Source organism: Euprymna scolopes, chromosome 2, assembly GCF_053919585.1.
Source record: "Euprymna scolopes isolate OS-2025 chromosome 2, ASM5391958v1, whole genome shotgun sequence".
Classification (NCBI taxonomy): Eukaryota; Metazoa; Mollusca; class Cephalopoda; order Sepiida; family Sepiolidae; genus Euprymna; species Euprymna scolopes.
The window spans coordinates 160,856,908-160,870,027 of record NC_136483.1 but is presented as its reverse complement, the minus strand read 5'-3'; the positions used below and the strand labels follow the sequence as shown (position 1 = coordinate 160,870,027).

At 31.8% G+C, this 13,120-nt stretch overlaps 1 protein-coding gene across 1 annotated transcript in view; it reads right to left on the bottom strand.

Moving 5' to 3' along the window:
- Positions 1–13,120, bottom strand: part of LOC145241609 (uncharacterized) — a 317,787-nt gene that overhangs the window by 14,811 nt on the left and 289,856 nt on the right. Inside the window, exon 2 of the mRNA XM_080104695.1 lies at positions 554–718. Coding sequence (XP_079960821.1) covers positions 554–718 — 165 coding nt within the window. The remainder of the gene's footprint in view (positions 1–553; positions 719–13,120) is intronic.

The following is a 13,120-nucleotide window of genomic DNA, read 5'->3' as shown; positions in this document are numbered from 1 at the left end:
ATTATTTCTTGCTTTCTCTACTTCTTATTTGCCCTATTCAAAAGGTTTTACCAATTTCATTTGTTTTAGTTGCGGCAAAAAATTTTATAAACCAGGTGCCATCCCTAACACCAATCTGGTGATACAACAGCGACAATATTTTTATTCCAAAGGGCGAAAAAGAAAATACAAAAGAAACACAAAATCGTTGCATACTCCTTACTGAATGACAAACCGCCCCCTTAAGTAAGACACTCTATCAAAACGCCCAATACTAATGATTACTACAATACTATCTCATTGATTACTGTACATGCAATAACCCTTATCCCTGAGTGGCCTTCGGGCCTTGATAAGTGGTGCCCCCATGTAAAAAAAAAGAATAGATTATTCTGAAGCACCACTTGTGCTTGATCGTTATGCCTGGCACACTACATACCTCCCTAATCACGTCCATTTTTGTGTCCTTATGTTTTAGAACTTAGCTCGAAATAGTCAAGATCGTTATGCTTGGCACACTACATACCTCCCTAACCCCTTCCATTATTTCGAAACAGTCAAGATAAAAACTTACTTGGTAATGACAAATGAGATGATGTTGTATGAAGTCTCAAATCTCTGAAATGACAATGCCGATGACGATGACGCCGAAGAGTCAAAACGAACTCCGTTTCTGGTATCTCCTCGGGTATGCTACTCCAGTTAAACCTGTATTCCCAAAGGAATTGTATATGAATCTCTGAAATAATAACAAAATAATTATTCAATGCATACAATTTCGTGAAATGGAATGTTACGTTTTTCTGCAAATAACTTTCCCGCTCAAACTTGTTTAAAATTAAACAGTGTATAAATTCGATATTTGTTAAAAATTAAATTTAAAAAAATTAAATAAAAAAAATTAAACAGTATATATTAAATAAAAATTAAATAAAAAAAATTAAATAAAAAAATTAAACAGTATATAAATTCGATATTTATTAAAAAATACGGATTATTTGGATTATTCGGTTTCTGAACGTTTTCCCCAATATAACCTGACCTTCTCCAGATGTATCTTGTCAGACTCAGGAATGTTTCTGTCGAACCTGGGAATCTGCACGTTTTTTTTTTTTTTTTTGAATGGCATCCTTTATTTAATCCACAGGTGTAATATGCCCTTATTCCATCAGCTATGACAGTGTAGAAATCCTAATTAATTCATAATTGTATTTTACTGTCACCCGCTGACACTTCAACCTCTAGAAGAGTGTAACTTATAACTGAATTTTGCTTACATGATGTAAAAAATATATTACATTTTCTCCCTAATTATTATAATTTATTCACTGATTTACAGTTGAGGGATAGTCATCCTAAAGCAGGATCTAACATTTAGAGTTTCTGACTGGAGTGCAAGTTTTACTATCAGTCAGGAGAGATCTTTTTAGCTAATTTTAACCTTAAACTGATGCTTGAAGAATAAAATCAGTTCATGATGAGAAATAAATTCAACCATTGATAAGAGGCAGAGAGATGTAAGACTTGGAATTTCTGACTGGAAGCAAATTTTTCAATCAGTCATCATTTTAGTTGTCTTTGCTCTAAGAAAATTGCACCCTAAAAGAATTCTAACCATCGCCAAATACTTCTCTAAAAAATCATACATTAAAATTAAATTACACATTGAAATATGTTTTTGTCTTTGTTTATTCAAAATTACCCATCTCTTCATTTCTAGGAATGTGTCCTGTTAAATTAAACAATTAGTTCATTGTTGTTCTTATTGATTGATTTTTTTTTAAACAATTATAAATATTTATTGAGAAAATTCACCTCCCAGTTGTATGATCACCTGACCTGTTATAGGGATGGCCCTGATAAGTGTTAATTTTATTTCTATATTCAGTATTAAAATATTGGCATAAAACGAATGAAATCTTGATTTCAGAATATTATCTCTCAGTATCACAAAGGCCGAGATGGGTGTACTTGAAAACACCCCATACTCAACTTATCTCGGCATGACACACAACAGGACACTGTCATACAGAACCCACCTCAAGAAACGCTGCAAGAAGCTTTCAACACACAACAGCATGCTCGTAAGCTGTTGGGGAACCCAAGCACAGACGTTATGCTTGTCAGCTTTAGCGCCGTGCTACTCGACCGCAGAATACTGTGCACTAACATGGATTCATTCGGCTCATGCTGCAAAGGTCGACATCGAGCTCAACAAGGCATGCAGGAAGATTACTGGAACATACGAGAGGCAATAGCGAAGGCAGAGTGTGACAAACAAAGCAACGACAATTGCCATCCTCTATCTGGACACCAAGAGCGACTACCATCTCACAAGAGCTTTGCCACTGTCACAGGCATCGGACGAATGAAACCAGCATCCTTCCACCTACGTTGGTGGAATGAATCAATCAAAGTCAGCAACCACAAGGCTCTCTCGTCACAGCAAGTTTTGAACTCCCCTGGAAAGAGTGAGTAACACTCAACTGGCCCGAGCGAAGGTTGTCAAAACACGGAACAACCTGCACAAGTAGGGTTATGTACAGGATGCTTGGTGTCCTTGTGGCACCGACATGCAGACTATTACACATATTCTTACAGACTGTCCCCTAATTGAAGTATGCTCCAGTGTGAACCTGAGGGATGCCTTGGACACTGCCCGACGATGAATCTTGAGATGGAATGAAAAATCACAAATGAAAATAGATTAAAGACACGTTGGAGGCACAAAAGGCAATCTATGTAATGTCTCGAAAGGAGCAAAATGAATTCGTTCAAAACAGTGCGAATGGGAAATAACTGTATTTCCAATCAATTTTCCAATTTCTGTTGCAGCTCTGGCTTGATCGACAATGTTCAAGAGACTTCATTGGCTTTGATATGGAAGGAGGATACCGATTTTGAAACCAGTAACATGTAAATAAAAACAAAAGAGTATTTAATATGAAATAGCGATCGTCAAAATTTGTCTATTGGTCAATGGTTATCTATAGTAATGAATCTAGTTTCTGCGATCCTGCATTTTATTCTATGATTGAAACAGTCAAGATGAAAACGTATAAATGTTAAACATATAAATGTATATTTGTGCATGCGTAGAGAAAACACATTAAGTCGAGTTATGCCTGACAAGTTCCAATTTTTCAATTTTGACCCCTTAGCAGCTATTTTCACCGGCTAAAAATCAAATTGAATTTGTTCCCGATGTATCATGTTTCAAGTCTGTAGACCAAAAATTTACAGAGTAGTTTTGTAGAGACTGTTCCACACACACAGACACGAGGTCTTTTATATATATATATATATATATATATATATATATATATATATATATATATATATATGTATATACATATATACTGTTTTAACAAAAACCAAGATTTCAAGAAATGGGTTGATAGCAACAAAATATATATTTCATTGTTAGTTACAATTGTTTCAAGACCATTTCGACAAATTCAAACAATATGTCGTTTGAAAATTTTCACAAGAACAGACTTTCTTCAGACTTATTAAATAAAAAACACTTTAACAACGAAACATTAAGGAAAAGAAACACTTCCTTTATGAGGAAAAGAAAACAAGCAGGGACACTTTACCTCTGTCGCATCTTATACGAGCAAACAGTTAATAAAACATGTTAAAAAACACTTTGAAATGAGTTAAAAACATATTTAATCTGGAAAGGAAACACTAGATGAGTGGATAGTCCTTAATCCGAGGAGTTTCGAAGAAATACTTTCCTTCTCATCAGAGGGTAGGAATTAGCAAAATGCAGGATCGGATTTTGCATTCAAAAGTATTTGATGAAACAACAAGTAAGTCAAAGATCTTACTTGAAAACAAAAAAAGTGAAGCAGAGGGAATATGGTGAAGAAAAAGTTGATTACACATGAATGGATAGTCTGGTGGAAGATAAATAATCCAGTGACGGTAAAATCCAAGAAAGTTAATTGAATTCAAGAAAGTTAATTGAATTAATATATATATATATATATATATATATATATATATAATGGGAATTAGAACAACAGTTTAAAGAGCAGAGTATATTTTAATGTATAAAAGAAAAGAAAACAGTGGTCATTGTAATGTAGATATATAATAAGCTCGATAGAGCTATTTTAATATTGAGTAAGATGATTGATAATTTATAATTAAAATTAAAAATTAAAAATCGGTTTCACAAAGAAGAACAAACAAAATCAATAAATTGTACGATCGTTTCGGAAACGATGTTTTTATTGAGATAGATGTCTTGGACAATAATTTATCATTTTATCATTTCATCATTTGGTTTTTTGAAACAAAGTCTCCTCATCAGCAAAAATATTGGGTGGAGTTTTTTTTAAAGACACCAAAAATAAAACTAATATTTTTTTTTAAGTAAGGCAAATGTGTATGGAAAATATTTAATATATAAAGGAAAATAGTTATTTTTTTGATGTTGATAAACAAAGTAAGATAAAATAAAAATAAAATGAAATAAAATCAAGTAGAAAGGTAAGGTTAAGAGGGGATATTTTAAATATTTCTAATAAAAATATATATACCTTTTAATGGTTCGCCTTTTAAAGCTCGTAACTATCATCGTCAATGCATTCATTGGGTGTTAAATGTAGTTAATGAGTGCTTAAAATGTTGATATATACAAACTTCAAAGGAAACGGCAATAGAATAATATTACCAGTTTAAAATCTTTAGAAACGCTGTATTTGTATTCATTTTAAATATTTCAATTATAAAGGGAAGTAATTATAGTCAAATAGAAAAATAAAGAATTTTATTGTTCAAGAGTAAATAACCACTAATTACTTATAAGTTAATTTTTTATATAATATTTTAAAGATATTAATATTAATAAAATCAATAATAGTAATAAATAAATCTTATTGGTAGTAATTAATTAATAATATTATTTTTAATAGTAATTATGATATTTATAGAACTAATATTAATAAAAATAGTAACACATAAATTCAAAGTGAAATAGATAATAAAATAAAATAGAAAATAATGGCAAAATATCAGATAAGATAATAATAATAATAATAATAATAATAATAATAATAATAATAATAATAACAACTAGCGGGACCTGTGGAAATTCCACAGCAACCTTTTTTATATGTAATATATTGTTGCTGGGCATGCTGTGAGCGTTCTGTTCAGCATGAATGAAGGCACAATCATATTATTCTAGATTTTTATTAAAATTGTACTGCCCCCTTATTAAAATAATAACTTTGATATATTTTCTGGGTATTTCATTACAAACACACCCGTCAATTAACTCACATTTTATCATTTTCTCATAATTATTGAATATGTTACTATGTCCGAAAATAATTTTTCATAATTTCAACCCACATTATCGCCCCTCCCTTTACTAAAATAAACAATTTGATAAATTGTATCGGCTGATTATTTTATAAAAAAAACACAACTATCAATTAACTCACATTTCATCATTTTTAATAATTCTTGTATATGGTACTCTTTTTGACTATAATTTTTTATCACTTAAACTCACCATATCGCACACCTTACTAAAATAACTTTGATATATTGTCTAGGCTGATTATTTCATTACAATCACACACATCAATCAACTCACATTTCATCATTTTTCGTAATTCTTGGATATGTTACTAATTTCGACAATATTTTTTTATAATTTAAACCAACGTTGTCGCTCAACCTTACTAAAATAATAAGTTTGATATATTTGCAAACACACTTATCAATTAACCTCCATTTTATCAGTTTTCATAATTCTTGGGTATGTTACTAATTTCGACAATCATTTTTCATAATTTATACCCATATTATCGCACCCTCTTTAATAAAATAATAACTTTGAAATATTGATTGGGCTTATTATTTTATTACAAACACACTAATGCATAACATCACATTTAATCATTTTTCATAATTCTTGAATATGTTACTAATTTCGACAATCATTTCTCATAATTTTAACCCACATTTTCGCCCTTCCCTCTATACTAAATAATAACTTTGATATATTGTCTAGGCTGATTATTTCCTTACAAACACACCAATCAACTAATATTTCATCATTTATTCGTAATTCCTGGATATGTTATTAATTTCGACAATAATTTTTCATAATTTAAGCCCTTCTTATCTCCTTCCCCTTTACTTATAAAATAACTTTGATATATTGTCAAGGCTGATTATTTTATTATAAACACACCAATCAATTAAATCACATTCCGTCATTTTTCGTAATTCTTGGATATGTTACTAATTTCGACAATAATGTTTTATAATTCAAACCATCCTCGTCGCTCTCTCTTACTAAAAGAATTACTTTGATATATTGTCTGGGCTGATTATTTCATAAAAACACAAGTATCAATCAACTCACACTTCATCATTTTTTCTTAATTCTTTCAACAATTTTAAAAAATATTTTTAACCCACATTATCACCCGCCCCCCCCCCCACTACTAAAATAATAACTTTGATATATTATCTGGGATGATTATTTCCCAAACCCATTGCTAAAAATATACATGAAATAATGTAATGTCTAAATAGTAAATTGTTTCACCCATTTTTGGAACTGACTTATAATCCCCACCCCACTGTTGAAAATATACATGAAATAAAGTAATGTATAAATCGTAAACTTTTTCAGCCATTTCCGGGACCGACTTCTTATCTCCCATCCTACGGTTTAAAATATACAATAAATAAAGTAATGCCCCAAAATGTAAATGGTTGCAGCCACTTCTGGAACCGACTTCATATTTCCCACCCCAATGTTAAAAATATACATTAAATAAAGTAATGTGTAATGCGTAAATGGTTTCATCCATTTTCGGGACTGATTTAATATCCCCCACACCACTGTTAAAAATATACATGAACTAAAGTAATGTTTAAATCGTAAACGGCTTGAGTAAATTTCGGGACTGACTTCATATCCTGTAACCCACTGCTTAAAATATATTTGAAATAAAGTAATGTTTAAATCATAAACTGTTTCAGCAGCTTTTCGAAAGTAATACATAAAAACGGTTAGGGATTAGGCAACCATTGCTTCAACATGAATCAGTTTGAGCATTCCAGTGACTTAAATCCCCCCCTTTTTTGGTCTTGGTTAATGGAGGAGGAATCCTTCATTACTGATACAATTTTTATTTTTGTTATTGACCAGAGTGCCCCTTTTGGGGAGCTGATTTCCCCCTAAATTTTTAAGGAGAAACGAAGCAAATGCACAGAGCTAGCCAGAGAGATAAAAGGGATATGGATGATGAAGAAAATCAAAATAGTACCGATAATAGTAGGAGCACTAGGAACAATTCCGAAAAACTTCAAAAAAAGAATGTCAGAAATTGGAATCAGAGGAATAACTGCAAAAGTACAATGACTAACGATAATGAAAACGACTGAAATATTAAGGAAAACCCTTGAATGTGGAGAATAATACAAGAAGACAATATAACGAATAAGCGTTACAGAGAATGAAGAATACCGAAGCTGCATATCTACAAGTTCTACATCCCCACCATGCATCCACCCCATAGTTTCACCACCGCTCCTCCCAATAAAAAAGTGACACCAAAGAGCTGAGAAGGGTCAAGAAGGACTGAAAGACCGAGGAGAGGGCGCCAGCCAGACCTCGGTTGGACAAGCGCAAAGAGAACTGGGACTTTGGGGAGGCTTAGTGCCACTCAAATTCCAGTATAAACCAATGGCCACTGCCGACGAGAAACCAATGCTAAGAGGCTGTTGCGATGATGCAAATTCATTTGCAAATGCTATCGAAGGAGGTGGAGAGAACTGGACGTCTAGGGAGACTTGTTGTCACTCAGCCTCCAGAGAACACCACAGGTTTCCAATCAGATCATTTGTCGACTTGTGCGAAAGCTTCATGTGAGTCAACAATAGTAATAAAACTATAATAATAATAGTTATTAATTTATAAATTGTAAATTTTAAGACAGATTAGTAATAAGAAAATTTTATGATTTATGGTGACTTAAATTTGTCGAACCTAAACCAACGTTTATGAATGCATCCCGAAAGAATTTCGTCTTGTAAGTTTAGGAGAATGGTTTTATTGTTATTTTAAAATCTTAAGGGCACCATATCTACAAAGTTCACAGAATCTGTCCCCGGCATATATGCTTTATAAGATCCTATTATTTCCCATTTTAAATTAAAGGGAATATTTCTACCATTAAGTTGCCAAATATGTTTAGATAAAGAAGTCTGGTTTTTCAAGGAAGGATTTTTAAAGGAGTGCTTACGCGTTGAAATCCTGTGTTTAATAAGTGCAGATGTGGAATCGAAGTAAATTACATTTTGTTTAATATATTTGTTGTCAGCTAGATTAGGAGTGGTATTGGTATGTAATAGGTTTGGTTGTATTTAATTGGTAGATTGGATAATGGAGTTGCTGTTATTGATTAACTGTGTGGTAGAGTTAGAATGTGAGAAGGGATTTGTATGGTTGCTATTAACATAATTTAAATTTGGAGTTTATGACATTCTGCAGCTATAAATCACATTTTTTATCTTGCAGGTACCTTGTAAAGGACATTTATTTTTTCTTCTACAGTTACAGCCTGTTATAGTTTCTATGATTTGCATTTTGTATGTTACTAATTTTTTTATTGTTAGAACTAATTATTTTTTGATGTAGGTTTGGCATAGTTGAGTAAGGCACTTTTATTGTGTTCTTATTAAAGATTTTATTGTATCTATGAGGGGCTTTAAAGTTTTTTCTAATATTTTAAAGAATTCCCTAGCCATGTTTGTCTCAAGAATTTTAGAGTATGGAGGGTTGAACCATAGGATTTCCCTATGTCTGTTTTTACGCGTACAGATTTTGCTTTGTGATTTCTTTGTGTTAGTGGCTAATGCTTGCGGTTTAATTTGGTTTTGTATTGTAGTTAGATTATTTTTTGCCATTCGTATGCGGGATGACATGGCCATATTATAGGTTATTACGTTTTTAGTAGGTTTATTGCAATTATTATAGTTTTCAATGCAGTTTGTGTTTTTATAATTTTATTTTGGTATTTGATTTGTGATTTGTATCCTGAGTTTTTAAGGACCTCATTGTAATATTTTGTGTTTTTGTTAAATATAGATTTGTTAGAAGATAGTTTAGAAATTCTTAAAGAGACATTAGGAACTACTGATTTCAATATTGACTTCGGGTAGTTTGATTCATTATGGGCATATAGTACAGATTGGTTTCGTTTATGATAGGGTTCAAAAGTAGAATTTTAAAGATTTAAGGTTACGCCTAAGAAATTAACTATTTTTTTATTAGTTCTATAAATATTATAATTACTATTAAAAATAATATTATTATTTAATTACTACCAATAAGATTCATTTATTACTATTATTGATTTTATTAATATTACTATCTCTAAAACATTATATAAAAAAATTAACTGATAATAGTGGGTATTTCCTTTTGAACAATAAAATTCTTTATTTTTCTATTTGACTATAATTACCTCCCTTTATAATTGAAATATTAAAGATGAATACAAATATAGCGTTTCTAAAGATTTTAAACTGGTAATATTATTCTATTAGCGTTTCCTTTGAAATTTGTATATATCAACATTTTCAAGCACTCCTAAACTACATTTAACACCTAATGAATGCATTGACGATGATACTTACAAGCTTTAAAAGGCAGACCATTAAAAGGTATATACATTTTTATTTGAAATATTTAAAATATCCCATCTTAACCTTACCTTTCTACTTGATTTTATTTTAAGTTTTATTTTAGTTTACTTTGTTTATCAACATCAAAAAAGTAACTATTTTCCTTTATATTTTAAATATTTTCCAGATACATCTGCCTTACTTAAAAAATGCTAGTTTTATTTTTGGTGTCTTTAAAAATCCCCACCCAATAGTTTTGCTGATGAGGAGACTTTGTTTCAAAAAACCAAATGATAAAATTATTGTCCAAGACTTATTGTCTATCTCAATAAAAACATTGTTTCCGAAACGATCGTACAATTTATTTAGTACTCCCTTATGAAACCGATTTTTAATTTTTACTTTTAATTATAAATTATCAATCATCTTACTCAATATATATATATATATATATATATATATATATATATATATATATATATATAAAATTACAATTAAATTTAACAAAATGATCCAAGATGGTAAAATTAAAGTATATTATAAATATTAAAGAAATAATATTTATAAAATTATCTCAGCCAGATGAAAAAGCTTGATAAAACCAAATAGGAAATATATATATATATATATATATATATATATATATATATATATATATATATATATATATATGTACATATATATATATATATATGTAAATATATATAGATAGATAGATATATAGATAGATAGATATAGATAGATAGATATAGATAGATAGATTACATTTGTTATTCTTTGATATGCAAATATATATATATATAACCCAGTACTACCTGCCTCATGGTCGGGTCACCGGCGACTAAACTGGTTCCCTGCCAGATTTGTTTGGTGAGGAGGGTGGCTAGTCTCCCTGAAGGACGAATAAACCCTTTTTCGGGGCCAACGGCCAACTAGCACCGTATGTGTTTGTGTGTATGTATGTGTGTGTTGAGGTGGAAAGGGCTTCCGTAAGCCACGGTGAAGGCAACCTTTCTAGGAGAAGCAAATCTCTGATTTAAAAAACCATAAAGCGGAAGACCGGTACCCGCATTAAGCTGGTCTGCAGTTTAACTTGTTGCTGGCTATCTTGCTCTTGTTTGTTGCTGGATCTCAACATTTTGAACCGAGAGAGAAACTTAGCTGTCGTACAAAACATCATCTGTGTGCAGATACTCCCTTAGGCGTTTGTCTATTAAAATGGTCCTGTGGCGATGGAAGTCATTTTTGGGCTCATGGACTTTAAGTGTCTGAGAGAGTGGCACTCGTCTGACAAGACGTTGCAATCATCATCATCATATGTATATATATATATATATATATATATATATATATAGATAGATAGATAGATAGATAGATATAGATAGATTACACTTGTTATTCTTTGATATGCAAAAAACCTTTAACAGATCTATAAATACTGCTGTGTGTCATGACCATATTCTTTTTTGTCATTGTTAATATGTAGATAGCAATGTACAGGTCAATTATTTCTGCTGTATATCAATTAGTTATTCTTATGTAACAGCACGAATGCGCAGATGTAAGTGCATGAGAAGTGATATGGCCAGTGGGAGGGGGGAGAAAGGATTATCTAAAAGAGAAAGACAAAGATCTCATGAGAGACGAGATTACGTTCAAGATCTCGTGAGAGGTGTGGAGAACATCCTTGACTACATGGATGACGTCACGGCCATAACGACGAGGAAATAAATGTTATTGTATAGAATGAAAAAGCGAGTTGGAGTTATTTCCTATTCTTTGTCTTGGTTTCCTTTGTGACTGAAACTGGACACAGTGTGTGTTGGTTCCCCGACAGCGTTACACTTATTCTTGCTTGATATGCAAATATTATTGAAAAGATGGATTGATGCTCCTGTTATTCTCATTGTTATTTCTCGATATGTTATTTGCACATCAAGAAATAACAATGAAATTCTACACAACAGCATTAATTGAACCTTTCTAGGCTATGTAAATACATAGCGGGCGCTATTTACACATCGACGTCCAAAATCAAAATTCGTAAACTCGTTTGTATGCACATCGTCTGCGCATGCACTATCCTGAGTAAAAACAGATTATATTTTGGATCAATCAGAAAATTTTCTGAATTTATTCGAAATGGTCTCTCTGGGAACCACCTAAATCCTTTAAAAAGCCAGATTTTCTTCAATAAATCAGTGGAGCTCAGTTTACCCGAGCCTACAGATCAGTGTCACTGGGCGCTCTTCTATTGGGTGTTCATCGCTGCAATATTTCTCCACTCTCATGCACACAAACATTAGCGTTTACACAGACAAGCACAACTAATTGACTCATTATCGTCGTAATCTGTATAAACTTTATTCATTGAAATATTTCCAATCTTTCTCACTGACCTCTGTTTTTAACACAAAATCAAATGAACATTGACTCTCATAAACAACTTTCAATGAATTATAATTTATTTCATTGAGCAGAAAAGCTTTGGTTACGATTTTCCTGACCCATGTAACACAAGGCTCTTAATTAATCAACTCAGACTTCTTCAATGTCTCAATTAATGAATCCCCATTGGTTTTTGTTAAAATGTTTTTGATTAATAATTAGAGTATGACCCCAGTGATTTCGGCGATCTTATTTATAACTACATGTTAGGATGATAAACCAATGAGAAGCTTCTGATCTCATTATAAAAAATACCGAATTTTGGATGCAAGTCAGTCTCCGTCTTGAAACGACTGAACCGGACTACATTGATTCTTCGCTGCCATCTTTTGTCTTAAGAATTACTCAACACTCGAGATGGTGACTGCATTGATTCTTCATCGATTTGATTTACTACCGCCATCTTTGTTCAACATAATGTCTCAACACTTAACACTTTTAATATCTACGAACATTCTACATTTTTCCTATAGCTGTAAACTTCCTTTTTTAAATATAAATAAAATATATCTCTTTTATGCCTTCTGAACTCCTTATTGTGTTTTGTTTTCTGTATAACATGTCTCTCGTATTCTCACATCTAATTATAAACACAAGAAAAAACCTTTTCACTGAAAATATTTCTCCGAGTCCGACATATCGCCCAAATAAAGTAATACCGCTAAAACTGGTGACTGACAACCTCTAAACATATACTAAAGGAACAGGTGAGGAGGTGAGGTGTATGAGAATGAAGGACAGTCCACGTTTGTTCAAGATCCAAGCTGCTGTTATAACCAAAGTTAACATCGCTCTCAAGAAGCTAATACCTACAACAGTAACGCTCACAGAACTCAACCATATCACATATGCAGCTGGACTCTACATTGACAGAAAAATTAACCCTCGAACATTCAACCACAATCATCGAATAGGGCCCAGAGTCTCTAGATAAACACCTCACTGGAAAACCAACCTGCAAAAACAACTGAACCTCTGCAGGAAGGAAATAAGCCAAATAAAACCGTTCCTTGCAGATCCCTCA